Genomic DNA, 14,556 nt, shown 5'->3' with positions numbered 1-14,556 from the left:
AATACTTCGTTTTAATACTGAGTGATATCCCAGTGTATAGATGGCCTTCTGCTTTTTGGCTACTGTGAGTAACGCTGCTGTCAATATTCCTCTACGAGTTTTTGTGTGGATATAGGTTTTCATTTCTCTTGGGTCTGTATCTAGGAGGAGAATTGCTGGGTGATATGGTAAATCTTTGTTTAAGATTTGGAGGAGCTTCCAGACTGTTTTCCGAAGCAACTGCTCTATTTTACGCTCCCACCACCAATGTATGAGGGTTCCAATTTCTCCATTCCTTGTTACTGTCTGTCTTTTTGATTACAGTCATCCTAGTGGATGTGAATTGGTATCTCATTGTGGCTTTTTTTGTGTGTGTGTGAGGAAGATCAGCCCTGAGCTAACATCTGCCAATCCTCCTCTTTTTGCTGAAGAAGACTGGCCCTGAGCTAACATCCATGCCCATCTTCCTCCACTTTATATGGGACGCCGCCACAGGTCATGGCTTGACGAGCGGTGCGTCGGTGCGTGCCTGGGATCCGAACCCCGGGCCGCCAGCAGCGGAATGCGCGCACTTAACCGCTATGCCACGGGGCCGGGCCCTCATTGTGGTTTTGATTTGCATTTTCCTAATGGCTAATGATGCTGAGCATCTTTTCATGTGCCCATTGGGCATTTGTGTATCTACTTTAGAGAAATGTCCACTCAGATCCTTTGCGCATTTTTTAATTGGGTTATTTGTTATGAAGTTCTTAACATGTCATTCAAAACCCTTCATAATCTGGTTTCACATGTAATATTTCTAGTCTTATTTCTAGTTATCCTCTATGCCTCCTTTCCCCTCTCTGGTCTCCCCAAGTAGACTCTGAGCTTGTGGCTGTAAGAAACACTCATGATTCCCTAAATGTCATGTTCTTGATGCCTTTGCCCATGCTGGTCCCTATGCGTGGACGGCCTTCCCCTGTGCCCACGTAGGGCTGTCCCCTTCTGCCCCCCATCCTCTCAGAGGCTATCTCAGATGTATCTGAAGTGAGCTACGCCAGAGCCTGCCCACTTCTCCCTTGGATGTGTCTGCCACCCAAGACAGCTCCCTGAGGCCAAGGACCACATCCACTTGTATCCTTGGGTGCTTAGCATAATTACCACGGAGCAAGAACTTGGTAAATCATTGTTGAATGAACCTTGAAGATTTGGGAAAACACTTTTTCTGCCCATCCACCCATTTATGATATGGTAAACATTTTCCCATAATTTTTGCTTTGGGGGGTGATGTCTTCATCTAAAAATTCTGATTTAACAAAAACAAACAAACTGGGAATAGAAGTGATAACAAGAGAAAGTTGCCTGCATTGTACGCTGACCAGAGGTCGGATCTTGGCTCCTGCTTTGATCCTGATGGATGACTTTTCTTTGTAAATCCAGACACACAGAGGCTTACGGGCCGCTGTGCTCCACACCCAGTCCTCCATGCCTCTCAGAGGTCGAGATCAAAGCAGAACTGTCTGCTAAGAGAGTCAACAACTTGCCACATGATCTACTGCTCTGCCTCGTGGTTTTAACTGCCTCTTTAAGGATATCAAAGCTGTTAGTGTCTTTACGGACGCCATAAAAAGAAATAAGAAGTTTGAGTGACAAAAACTGAACGGCAATACATGTACCTTTTTTAAATGTTGTTGGGGCTTTAAATGTATAACTAGTGAAGTTTCTTCCTATGCAGCTCAGGGCAACAGCCGTTGCTTGTCCTATTTTTAGAATTTCGAGTTATAGGAAGGAAAGGAGCGGGTGGCACAGCTAAGCAAGGTCAGAATCAACAGATGCACCCGTAGGTTGAGCATGTGTACATCGCAGGTGGCACCAGAGGACGGCCCTGTGCTGTCCCCAGCAGCTGGTGCTGAGGAGTGATGCAGAACTGAGCCTTCAGGTCCCCGAGGTAGCCCGGGCTCCTGGGACACCTCTGGGGAAGGGGCGCCGTGTCTGGGCTCATCGGCATGCTTGGCAAGGCTGTAGACCACTCATTTAATGCAGACCACCAGTGCAGCCTCCAGAGGGGGCTTTATCCATGATCTGCAGAGCTGGGACCCTCCAGGGCTGGGGCTGGGGCCATAGGTGGGGGCGGAGAGGAATGCAGAGTCGCCCTGACCCCTTAGCTGTGTGGACTGCGGAGGGACCATTAGCACCCGCAGCATTTCACACACAGCGGACTCTCATTATAACTGAAGCAATTGGTGAAGCAACGTTAAGACTCCTCTAGGGAAGATAAAAGGTCAGGGAGCTAAGTGGCTCGCTCTGGGAATCAGCTCCCAGGCGTCAGGACAAGGCGCATCACTCCCTGTTCCCACGTGCACTTACCATGAGGCCGGGTGTTTCCCTGAATATAAGGGGAAAACCCGGTCTATGGCGAGGCTGGAGCTGCTTTTTGTAACAAAGTCTGGTTGCGGGCAACGCCCCCACCTTAACTCCGCTCAGTCTGGGCCTGACTGTGGTGCGTCGCGCCCCCTAGTGGCCACAAGGAGCAACTACGTGCCACGCCAGCCCGCCAGCTCGCCTGTGCTCAGCTCTTTTCTTTCTTTTCTTTATTTTTATTATTTTATTGAGGTCATATTGGCTTATAACAGGAGGTGGGAGGGCGAAAGGGATAAAGGGGCACATATGTCTGGTGACGGATAAAAACTAGACTGTTGGTGGTGAACACGATGCAGTCTGTATAGAAACTGTGAAATATAATAATGTACACCTGAAGTTTACACGTTATCAGCTTTTTCTTGATAACTCTCTTTTCCTTCACTCTTCTCTGTACTGTGCCCCCACCCTCCTCCCTGCCCCCAAGAAGTAATGAACAAGATTTTCACAGTCTGAAGAAAAGAGCAATAGTAAAAGCTTTCTTTTGTTTGCTTAGGGAAAGAGCTCGTGTGGGGTCAGACAGGCAAAGCATGAAGTGATAAATAGGAAGGGGATGAAACAGGAAATTGACAAATCGTAGGAACACACCAACTCGTTTATCACTTATCTTCTGTCTTCATAGAGAACAAATCTGAAGTTTCCGTGAAAAGAATTTCAGAATTTAGGGCTGTCTGAAATTTTCTGAATTTTTAACATAAGTTCTGACTGACGTTGATGTCGTGTGCTTAGATATTAGAGGTGTGATGGTGTCTGTATATTGGAACATGGCATAGTTTGATCCTAATTTTTAGCTAATTTCTACCATAAAAAAAGAAACCCAACAGATCTAATGCTCAAATATTTGGGGTTTTTAAAAGTTGCCTTGATCATAAAAGACACAACATTCGCCTTGTGACAGCCCTTCTCAAAGAGTTCAGGAAACAGGACAACCCTCAGATCAGTGCACCGTGTGTGCAAAACAGATGTGAAAATATAAAATACTGTAGGTGCTAAAAAGGGAACAGTGTTTTGCACTTCATCAGCCTTTAAACAAACATAAGGATACAGATCACAGTATAAAAAAAAGGCAGTAGAATTTAATATCTGTGCTGTTGTTTCCTTTAAGGAATATTAAAAGCTGAGATACAGAAGTAAGTCGGTGCCAGGAATGAAGTCATGGTTTAGATAAAATGCTGCTGACTCTGGTCTTATTCATCCCAGCAACTTTTAAACCCTCCCTGGGTCTCTGCAGAGCCTTAGTGACCACTAACAGAGACCAGCTACAGGGAGGGCTCCTCTCCTTTAAAATGAAACACAGGACTCCAGAGCGCTCTGCCAAGTCCTGGAGCGCAGCGAGGGCGGGGCCGGACCCCAGCCCGGCCCTGGGAGGGTGGGCGGGGGTGGGTCCTCCTATAATTAGCCGAGGAAACGCATCCTCTGTCAGCCTTTTGCTGCAGCTCTGAAGGCACCCCCGGTTCTCCCTAATCCTCTTGAGGGTGGCTTGGCGCTTAGTTCTTTCTGATCGCAGCAAGATTGCGAGGGGTTGGCAAGACCCCGTCCTGCTCCAGCCAACTGCCAAAGGAGGGCAGGGGCCGGCTGTTCTTCTCATCTGGAGGTGTGCTGGTCAATATGCTGGGGATCATTACTATCACAGGTAAGGCGGAAGCCAGGTCGCCGGTGTTCTGCCTGGGCGCCAGGTGGAGGATCTGCTTTGTTCTCTCCAACCTGCATTTGGATGGGGGGTGGGGGGGCCTCCAGGTCAGTGGCTGGGAAGAGTGATGGCCAGAGCATTCTCTCTTTGGCTCAGGAAGAACCAAACAAACTTAAAGTTTTCTTTTTGCCCATGCAGGAATCTTCTCCACTGTGCCTAGGGGAGACCTTGAATATATTTTGTTAGGGTTTGTATCCTTTCAAACCCTGGGGGAGAGGAACAGCTAAGGAGGTGCATGTTGGATTGGGGTGAATTTGAAAATGATTGTGAAAGCCAGCCTAACCACTTACTGTAGTCCTAAAAAAAGTAAATTCCTGTTTTTGAGAAATTGCAATATTGGGCATTTTGACTTGCTTATTAGGAACTTTCAACGCAGGTCCACTTAATGCAGGCGATTTAGGGGACTCAACTTTTAGCCCAGGTTTAAGTGGTGGTTTTAATAAAGCCATAGTTACTATAAAACTGGTGGCTAGCAGGCAACAGCATTTGGGCAATGAATAGAAAAAATGTATGTTTTGTAAGCTTGCTTTTTACAAGTCTGGCTGTGAGTATGAATTGTAATATTTAATACCTCCCTCTAGCAAATGTTACATATATCAAACTCAGGATGCACTTATGGCTCTGCTAACTTGGTATTGTATTGTTCTATGCAATTGTGCCATAGCCTGACTCCTTAAGAACCTACCTTTCTCCTCCTCTCTCTGCCTTTCCCCCATCAAGAAAATTAAACTCGGCGCACTCTCCGCTACTGGAGGCCGGGGTTCGGATCCCGGGCGCGAACCAACGCACTGCTTGTCCGGCCATGCTGAGGTGGCGTCCCACATACAGCAACTAGAAGGATGTGCAACTATGACATACAACTATCTACTGGGGCTTTGGGGAGAAAAAGGGGAAAAAAAGGAGGAGGATCTGCAATAGATGTTAGCTCAGGGCTGGTCTTCCTCAGCGAAAAGAGGAAGATTGGCGTGGATGTTAGCTCAGGGCTGATCTTCCTGACAAAAAGAAAAAACAAAAAAAAAAGAAAACTAAACTCCATTTGCTAATTTAGATTTATAAAACCAGTTCTTTTCTAAATATTTGAGATCATTGCTCGCCAAATGTACATTTTTCTTAAAAGCACAGTATAGAATTTGTAGGACTTAAAATTTTTCTCAACATAATTGCTTTGGCAAAGCCTTGTCCTTTGGAATTTTAAATGAATGTGAAAGTTGAGCAAAACTAAAAATATCTCACACTTCCTATAGATTAGCTTGTTTACGTTGAGATTTCCTTAAAATTCCTTTCCCAAGTTAATTTGACGAGCCTTTCTACCATTTACCTAGCACGAAAATTCACGATACCTAGAAGTTATTATTAGACTCTACAAAATAAAAAAATTAAAAAACAAAATTCTCCATTTTTTCCAGATGGTTGATTTTTCCGTGAATGAAACATACAAATGCCCCATCCCGAGAAAGCCGGCCTGGGAGTGTGGTCTGTGGGGTGTCAGAAGGGGTGGGGCTTCCATGATCCTAACTCTTTTCTGGGTGCTTTTTGTATGCAGCATGATCCATAGCACATTATTTGATTAGTTTATCACGTGCTGAGTTTTTTTGTGAGAAAGGAAGGTGGTCCTTTTTATCAGTAATTAAGAGTTAAACTTCGGGTACTTAAGGGGGCTTTAAAAAATCAGTTCAGATAATCCCAATGGAATGATAAATGAACAGATACAGGAAAAGACTGTCTAATTTTTAAGGCAATTTCAAGTAATTGGATCTGCTGCTTTCTGGGTTTAGGAGGTTGTAGCAAAATTTGGTACTTTTTCCTGGTAGTAAGAAAATGCACAGGAGACCTTAACTCGAAGTTTAACAGCAAACAAACATTTCTTAGTGGAAGAAGTGAAAAATAAAAGCTTCGCCTGTGTTGTTTTTTTTTCCTCTGCAAGTTACCCTGATAAGGAAGATTTACAGTCAATAGTCTTTAAGTAGTTGGTTAGAATCTTGAAAAGCAACGGTTTGAAAATTGGCATTAAGGATTAATTAAAAATCAAAGGTTTCTTTAACTTTGGGATTGCTGATTTAAATAACGCGGAAGAAAGTTATTCTCGTCCTCTTCTAATAGCATTACGTTCTTCGAGGAGTGTGTTTAAATTTTACAATTAATGGGAAGGAGACAGGACTAATGATATTTTTGTGGAAACGAGTTTTCGTTTCTGAAAGTAGGGAAAAGCTAACACTTAATACTAACCATTTTTATCCCCTCCCCGGGCCCCGTACACACAAACCACTGACATGTATGCGACAGAACATGAATTATGAAATGATAGATTTTTCGCATTCCATAGTATTGCCTTTCCTGAAGTCTTTCCCTCACATCACAGTAGCAATAACTTAGTTTACAAACTAGAAAATAAGCAATTTGACACGATGATGAGGAAAGAGGTGTTCTTCCCCTGACACACACATCCATGGCATGCCAGCAAAATAAAAAAAGTGCTTTTTGAATTGGGAAAATATCTTTCCTGATTTCCCTAACACTCACACATATTATTGAGACTAACTGTGGATTATCATCAGGAATTAGGGCAGCATTATTCTTTATCTTTAAAGTCAACTGGGGAAGAAAAGACTCCTCCAACATTCCTGCAAGTTCTAGATGATTGATAACTCACTTTTTTATGCAAATCATTTTACACAATTAAAAAAAAACCCAACCCCTCCTTATGGCTGCCTTGCAGGCAGCTTAGTTGTAAAGAGACTCATAGGACATGAAATTCCTATCCTCACAACTGTCTGAGTAATAACTACTGCTGAGTGCGCATTCTGTGTGGCCATTATTATTCCCCATAATAATCCTGCAAAGAATGGTTGCTTAACCCCCCTATTATCGTGAAAACGAAGTTTCTCTTGGTGTTCCGCGGCTACTAAGAGGCGCTGCCCTAGAGCGCCTTGTTAGGACCTCTTTCTCATTGGGTAAAGGATGCTAATGTTGGCTAGAGGTGCCCACATGTTTACACACCTGCCCAGATGTATAGGGACCATTGGATGTCACTGTCAAGGCCAGGGGCAATGGTGACCGTCACCTGTGAGCTCCTGTACGGGGTTTGGCTTCTCTGGGTTCTAATCCCAGTTAAACATCTCCCTTTGGAGGTTTTGTGGTTAATGAACGTTAGAACGAGCCAAGTTGGGTGTGTAGGATATAAGGGACGAATTTAGAATGCAGAGAATTCCTGAAGAAATTCCAAGACAAGGCTGCACATCGTGGGGGAACGTTAACCAACTCCAGATGTTGCAGCAAGCAGTCCTGATGTGCGTGGGGAAGGGGGAACACTCAGTTAGGCTAAATTTAGAAAAATCAGTGTTGTAGTTTTTTTCAGTATTGCACTTTTTCTCTAACAAAAATGATAGTTGTGTCGTCGAAATACAATAGCTAAGTTTGGGTAAAAACATTAAAATTTTGTGATATATAATATGACATTCCTTAAAAGTTTTTTTTTCCTTTTATACCTAAAGTAAAAGAAAACAAGTTATACTTTTATCTCTTAATCTCTAAGTTTTTGCAAGAGTGAGAAAAGAAAGGCAATCTTGCAGCTTTTGAAAAAACTGATTATTGCATTTTGTGGAACTTGGGGGAGGGTATCCATGTTCAAAGCAGCTTTAACCTTTTTGAGATCATTGACCCTTTGAGACTTTAGGAGGTGGAAGAATTAGGCTATTTTCACAAGGAAAATGTCTATATGCCTACACTCGTTGTAGATCTCTTGTGACTGATTTTATAAATTGGGATTAACTGGACATTATCTGGAGATAAACATAGTTTAGTAGAAGATAACACCCAAATGGGAAAAGCTTTAACAATTCTGCCAAAGTGGGATTTCTATATATGAAATGATTTCAATTTTGCTGTCTTGAGACGTCATTAAAGATACAACTTGTCATAGAATTTCACATTTATTTGACATCGTGACTATTCTTCAGTCCATACTTATTTTAACTTTGAAAGGACTTGTTATAACAAAGCTGTTCAAAATATTAAAAAACATGTAGATTATTATTAAAGCTGTCTTATAAGTTTTCCTGTAATCTAATTGAGACTAGTTCATACTTTTAAAAATGAAAATATGGTGACAGGTGTTCACTCCATAAAGTATGTACTACGGGGTGTCCTTTTTCTTCACCATTTCACTTTTTATTAAGGATGCTTTTCATTTGCCTTAGAAAAACAGAAGACAGACAAAAAGCTTACCCAAAGTCTTTGCTGTAATAAGACAACTTCAAGAGGCTGTACTAGCAGCTTCCTCCGTGTCCAGCTGTCTCCTGCCTGCATCTATATGCCATACCTTCCCCCGGAGCCTCCTGCTAGGGCGTGTTCAGAAAATTACATCATTTTTTAATCATTCTTTTCTTTTCCAAGTCATGTTTTCAAGGTATTGACACTCACACAGGCATATGATTAGATCTCTTCCCAGAAAAAGGAAACAGAAATACACAGTTGCTGTGGTAGTGTTCATTTGAGAAGGAATATTTGTATGATGCTGCTTCCACTAATGGTGGACATGGAGAAACATGGCGACACAAGCCATATACCAGGCAAGACTGTGTTGGGTGGTACCAAGGAGTGTAGGGACCTTGGCAAAGACTGTAGTCTTCTCCCCCCTTTTAAGAATCTGTGGGTTGGGGAGAGGACCAGTGACTAGCAGGACAGTATGAAGTGGGAGGTATCTGCCAGTGCTGCCTCCTAGAGGCTTCTCCAGATGACACACCAACCGACTCCCTTTCTAATTTTTTTTGGCCGGTTTTGATGCCTGGTGAGAATGTGGAGTTTTTAGCCAAACTGCGGCATCGGTGAATAAGTGAGCATTGTGTTTGGACTTGATGGGCATTTGAGAGACTTGCTGGATTCATAGCAGTGCTCTTCAGAATCGCTGGATAATTCAAAGCCCCACATGATTGATAATTATACATTGTGTCAGAGAGGCCCACTCCAAACCCAGCTGTTTCTGTGGCAGGACTTTTTGGGTGCCAAGAATGTGCATCCCCAAGTCAGTGATGCTTCGCTGATGAAACTCTTCCTATCCAATTGGACAAATCTAAGGCAGACAATAATTCTATAGGGAGCTGATGTGTCAAATTTTAGCAGAGGAGATTTTGAAGTTACTTAAAAGCAAATTTACTAATGAAATGTTTGTAAGTATAGTTGTGAATGGATTCTACTGTGCAAAGTCTGAACAGGAGAACTTTGGACTGTCTTTCCCAGAAGATATTAAATTCATCAGCCTCCTGTCACTCACCTCCTCTGTTCACTCCCATCAGCCAAACCTGCTGGCTTGGTCCTCTCCTCCCTGCCACCCCACATCTTTTGAGCTGTTCTTGTATGCGTTTAACAGCCTCCTTTTGCTCACCAAGCTATGATCTTTAACTCATTCAGAACCAGCATGCAGACAGCACATGCAAATACCTTTAAAAAGGTTTCTGCTAACCACAAACTAGAACATGGATGGGAATGATGATGGTCTTTTCTGGGGATTTCCACCTTCAGTCAGACCCTGGGAAATGTGGGGTGATTTCGATGAACTGTGTACAGTTGGACTGGGAGAGCAAGAAAAGTGAGGAAGGGAGTTCATAGAAAGAAGGGCTGCTCTTGGTCCAAAATGGGGTACAGAATCTACATGGTGCAAATAAAGAGAGAGGAGAGGGAGCTAACTCAAGATGTCTGTGCCCTGGTTTTTCCCCATGAGATGTTTATGTTAGAAGTCAAAGAGGTAAAAGTAGGTGGCAATTTGACTTTACAGAATTTGAAAGGGCACCTAAACTTGATGTATTGGTGGATTTCTGCAGCGTCTTGTGGTCCTGCAGGTCTAGGACAGGCTCAAGGAGGCTTGGGAAGGCTTGGAAGGTCTGAAAGCTGTTCAATACTGCCCCCTTCTGTTCAAAAACTCGTTCAGGGGTTTGGACAATGATTTTATACACGTGAATGTTTGTGACACAGTGCAATAGTGAAAAATTGGACCAACGTAAATTGTCTTAACATTAGGGGACGCGAAAATAAATGTATGTCGTAGTTTTGAAGACTATTGAATAATATATCCAGAAGAAAACACTCACAGATGTTAATAGTGATTATCTCTGGACGTTGTCTTTATGGATGTCATTCCCATTCTCTGTATTTTCGTCTACAATTTATATCGATTACTTTTGGAATTGGTAAAAGGTACTTAAAAATAAGTAGTTCTGTTCTGAAGAAAACAATGACGCAAACAAAGGAACCATTAGAGTTTTTGTTTTATTATTATTATTTTTTTAATTTAATTAATTAATTTATTTTTCCCCCAAAGCCCCAGTAGATAGTTGTATGTCATAGCTGCACATCCTTCCAGTTGCTGTATGTGGGGCGCGGCCTCAGCATGGCCGGAGAAGCGGTGCGTTGGTGCGCGCCTGGGATCCGAACCCGGGCCGTCAGCAGCGGAGCGCCCGCACTTAACCACTAAGCCACGGGCCGGCCCTGTTTTATTATTATTATAGACTTCATCCTCATAACTGACCTTTGCAGGAGGTACTGGAGGTGACCTGTGTTACAGGTGGGGTCACCAGGAGCAGAAGCTTCAGGAAATTTGCCCGAGGGCCCAACGCTAGTAAGTGGTGCAGCTGAAATCTGAGTACTCTTCTGTCTCCAAAACTTCTCTTCAGTCTTCTTCCCCTTTATCTGAAGTTTTTTTTGGGGCAAAGGGGGAGAGTAGTTTCTCTATTATTTAATACATTGATAAAATTTATATATGGTATGTAACGTGAGGCAAAGACCCAGTGTCTTCCTCTAACACCAGGGAGGGTGAATCTTCACTCTCTTCCATTTTTGTTGTTTTCTACATTTTTATTAGTTATCTGCACTTCTTTATTCTTCTGAGTGATTTTTTAAAAATCACTTCAAGCGTACAGAAAGTTGCAAAAATAAAAGCAGTACAGAGAACATCCATCTATATACCATTTACCCAGTGACCTGTTGTTAGCATTTTACCTCATTTGCTTCATTCTTTACTCTCATGCTCTTTCTATGTTGGAAAACAAAAGAAAAATAAAAACCAGCATACAGGTTCCTGAAAGGTCTTATGTGGCCATGAGATATAAAAGTTTCTGAACCATTTGAGGGTAAGTTATATACAGCATGGTCCTTTACTCCTAAATACTGCGGTGTGTATCTCCTAAGAATAGAAATATTCCCTTTCATACCCTTAGTAGCGATATCCATGTCATATTTACATTATTATAGTACTTTTATATATAATCCACCATCCTTATTCCAATTCTCTCAGTTAATCTAATAATGTCCTTTAGCATTTCCTGCTAGCATTACAAGATCCAACCTTGCAGCAGGTATTACATGCCATATTCTTCACCTGCTTTCTGTCTGGAACATTTCTTTAAAGACATTGACATGTTCTAAGCATATAGTTCTCCTCTCCCCAGTTCCACTGAGTTCCTTATTTTGTGTCTGTTTTCTCCTAATTCAGTTTGGGTTGTGCATTCTTAGCCCACAGATGATACTGTGTCCTTCTCAGGGTATTGCACACGATGTCCATCTGTCCCTCGTAGGTTGCTGTTAAGCTGTTGCCAGATTTCTCCACTGTCTAGGTAGACTTTCCTCACTGTTTGGACTATTAAGCATGTAAATATCCTGCCCACCCCTCCCAATTAAGAGCCCATTGATTCTTGGCTTTATCCAGTCTTTACCTTGATGGTTACAAAAGGAAGGGCAGGTCATCATTGGAATCACTATCTGTGCGTGGGCGGGTAGGATGTTTGTGTTCTTTCTTGTTTTTAAAGCATGACTGTGACCATCAAGAAACTGCTTTTTACACTGAAATAGAATTTAAATTGCTCTTCACACCAGACATATAGCAATTTTTCCATCTAAGTGTGGGAGTTGACATGTGTAAATACTTTTTTCTTGTCGTAAGTGGCAGTTACAAATTATAAAAAGTTATAATGATTTACCGAAAATAAGAATTTTAATGTTTTCAAAGTATGTAGAATTAATTTTTCTTTTAAAAAGAAAACTTTATGTTTGCTCCTATTTAATGCATCGACTCTAAGTGCTCCCCTGCCAGTCGTTGGCCCACCAGAGATGCCACACACCTACTGTATGACACTGGCCAAGTCACATGACCATTTTAAACAAATACTTATTTTTTAGAGCAGTTTTAGGTTCACAGCAAAAATGAGTGGAAAATATAGAAAGTTCCTATGTGCTCCCTGCCTCCACATGTGCATAGCCTCTCCCACGATCAACATCCCCCACCAGAGGCGTACATTTGTTACAATTGATGAGCCTACATTGACACGTCATTATCACCCAAAGTCCATAGTTTACATTAGGGGTCACTCTTGGTCTTGTACATTCCATGGGTTTGAACAAATGTATAATGATATCCTTCTCCCATTATAGTATCACACAGAGTAATTTCACTGCCCTAAAAATTTTGTGTGCTCTATGTATTCATCCCTTCCTCCCCTGCTGCCCCTGGCAACACAGATCTTATTGTCTCCATAGTTTTGTCTTTTCCAGAATGTCATTTAGTTGGAAACATACAGTATGTAGGCTTTTCAGATGGGCTTCTTTCATTTAGTAATATGCATTTAAGGTTCCTCCATGTCTTTCATGACTCAATAGCTCATTTCTTTTTAGCGCTGAATAATATTCCATTGTTTGGATATACCATACTTTATCCATTCACCTAATGAAAAACATATTGGTTACTTCCAAGTTTTTGCAATGCTGAATCAAACTGCTGTAAACATCCGTGTGCAGGTTTTTGCGTGGACCTGTTTTCAGCTCATTTGGGTAAGTACCAAGGAGCATGATTTCTGGATCCAATGTTGACTATGTTTGGTTTTGTAAGAAACTGCCAAACTGTCTTCCAAAGTGACTGTACCATTTTGTGTTTCCCGCATAGAACCATTTTTGAAGTCAGTTTATTTCCCTGTGAACAGTTTGGAGGGACCAGGTGAGCTCTACCTTCAAGCTCTGAGGCTCTCTGACTCTAAATGATCACTCTGTCATGTGAACGTGTGCGAGAGCCCCAGAAGTTAAAGCCCTTGCAACCGAGGGTCCTGCCATGGCTTGGGCCATTGCCGTGGGTTTTGGAAAGTACCACTTAGTTTTGGGCCAGTAAGAGGGAGGCAGTTGAGGAGCCCAACAGCAGTGAGGTTGAGCAGCATTTTGGCAGTCGTTTAGCCATTTAGGACTGGTTTTCGGCCTGGAGTGTGCTTGGATTTGGTGAGAGACCCCATGGGGTGATGCACAGGGCCTCCTGGGCTGGGGCTGGGGGCGCCGGGCGGGCGAGGAGGCTGCGCCCTCTGTGACGTGCGCGGTGGCCCGCAGGGGGCGCCCTCGTCAGCAGCTGGGCCTGCTCTCAGCCGCCAGTCTCCGTTCCGCGATGGGGCAGCCGGCAGAAGGCTGGGCCTCCCGGGTCTCTGCAGGGCGCGACCATGCCCTGGTGGAGTAAACTCTGCTGTGAGTAGTGCGCCCCCCAGCGGCGGGGGACGTGGCGGGAGATGGGGGTGTGGGTTTCCCTCCTTGGAAGCGCGCAGGGAGGTGTTGGGAAGCGACGAGGCGGCGCCCGGTGCAGCCATCGCCCAGGGCTGCAGAGAGACCCTCCCGGCTCGGACTCGGAGCCCCTGCTGCCCCTGGGCCTCGTCCGGCCCTGGACAGGGCTGGCCCAAACCCTCCACTCTCGGAGCCTCATCCAACCCGGAGATCTGAGGACAGAACCGCAGTGCAAGGGATGCCCCAGGGCGCGCGGTGCTTCCTGCCAGAAAAGCACACAGCCCCGAAGAAGACTCTGACTTGGAAGGGGTGTCAGGTTGGAATAGAGATTGTGCGGGCTGGAGTCACCCGCGAAGGGCTTGGGGCCGGAGGAGAGGTAGAACGTGATACAGGCCTCAAAAAAATCACGAGGATTTAGCAAAGGCCAGAACTTGCTTTTTCACTAGGGAGTCCGGAGGCGAGCAAAATGTGGGCTGCGGGGCAGGATGGGCCAGGCCTGGCTGCGGGGGCTGCAACACGGGGCATGTGTAGCCGAGTAATAGGGAACGTAGACCTGGGTTTCAGTGCGGGTGAGTCGCCTCGTGATGGCACGTGGTTTGGGGCAGGATGTATACCGATAACGTGCACGTGTGCCATCAAGTTCGATTTTCTGTTGGAACCTAATTTAACAGCCTTGTTTGCCAGGCTCGGTAGTTGAGAAAAGAGTATCCTCTGGGTCCTGGAGCTGTTAGGGATGTTTGACGGCTTGTGATGTGACCAAAGCGGTATTTTAGGAAGCAGGGGCTCTCTCTGTAAGGTGTGTTCAGGTCGAACTGCTGCAGAAGGCAAGTGGAAGCTGCAATCAGGGCTGAGCTGGGTTGTCCAGCCTGTTCACAGAGCACAAAGGCACCATCTGGGCCAGCAGGGGCCCTGTCTGGAAGGTTGTTGTACAACAGTAGCTCCCAGGATTACTTAGGTCAACAGGGACTACA

General features: G+C 44.0%; 1 protein-coding gene across 2 annotated transcripts in view; it reads left to right on the top strand.

The window, feature by feature from the left end:
* Positions 1 to 14,556, top strand: part of AKAP12 (A-kinase anchoring protein 12) — a 95,037-nt gene that overhangs the window by 69,120 nt on the left and 11,361 nt on the right. The window contains exon 1 of one of the 2 annotated variants that reach the window (XM_058534144.1): positions 3,832 to 4,009. The exons of the other annotated variant lie outside the window; for it this stretch is intronic. Coding sequence (XP_058390127.1) covers positions 3,985 to 4,009 — 25 coding nt within the window. The 5' untranslated portion in view covers positions 3,832 to 3,984. Of the gene's footprint in view, positions 1 to 3,831; positions 4,010 to 14,556 lie in introns of those variants that run through there. 2 annotated transcript variants of the gene reach the window in all.

Source organism: Diceros bicornis, chromosome 39, assembly GCF_020826845.1.
Source record: "Diceros bicornis minor isolate mBicDic1 chromosome 39, mDicBic1.mat.cur, whole genome shotgun sequence".
NCBI lineage: Eukaryota > Metazoa > Chordata > Mammalia > Perissodactyla > Rhinocerotidae > Diceros > Diceros bicornis.
Note: the sequence above shows the minus strand (reverse complement) of the source record. Positions and strands in the feature narration are given on the sequence as shown.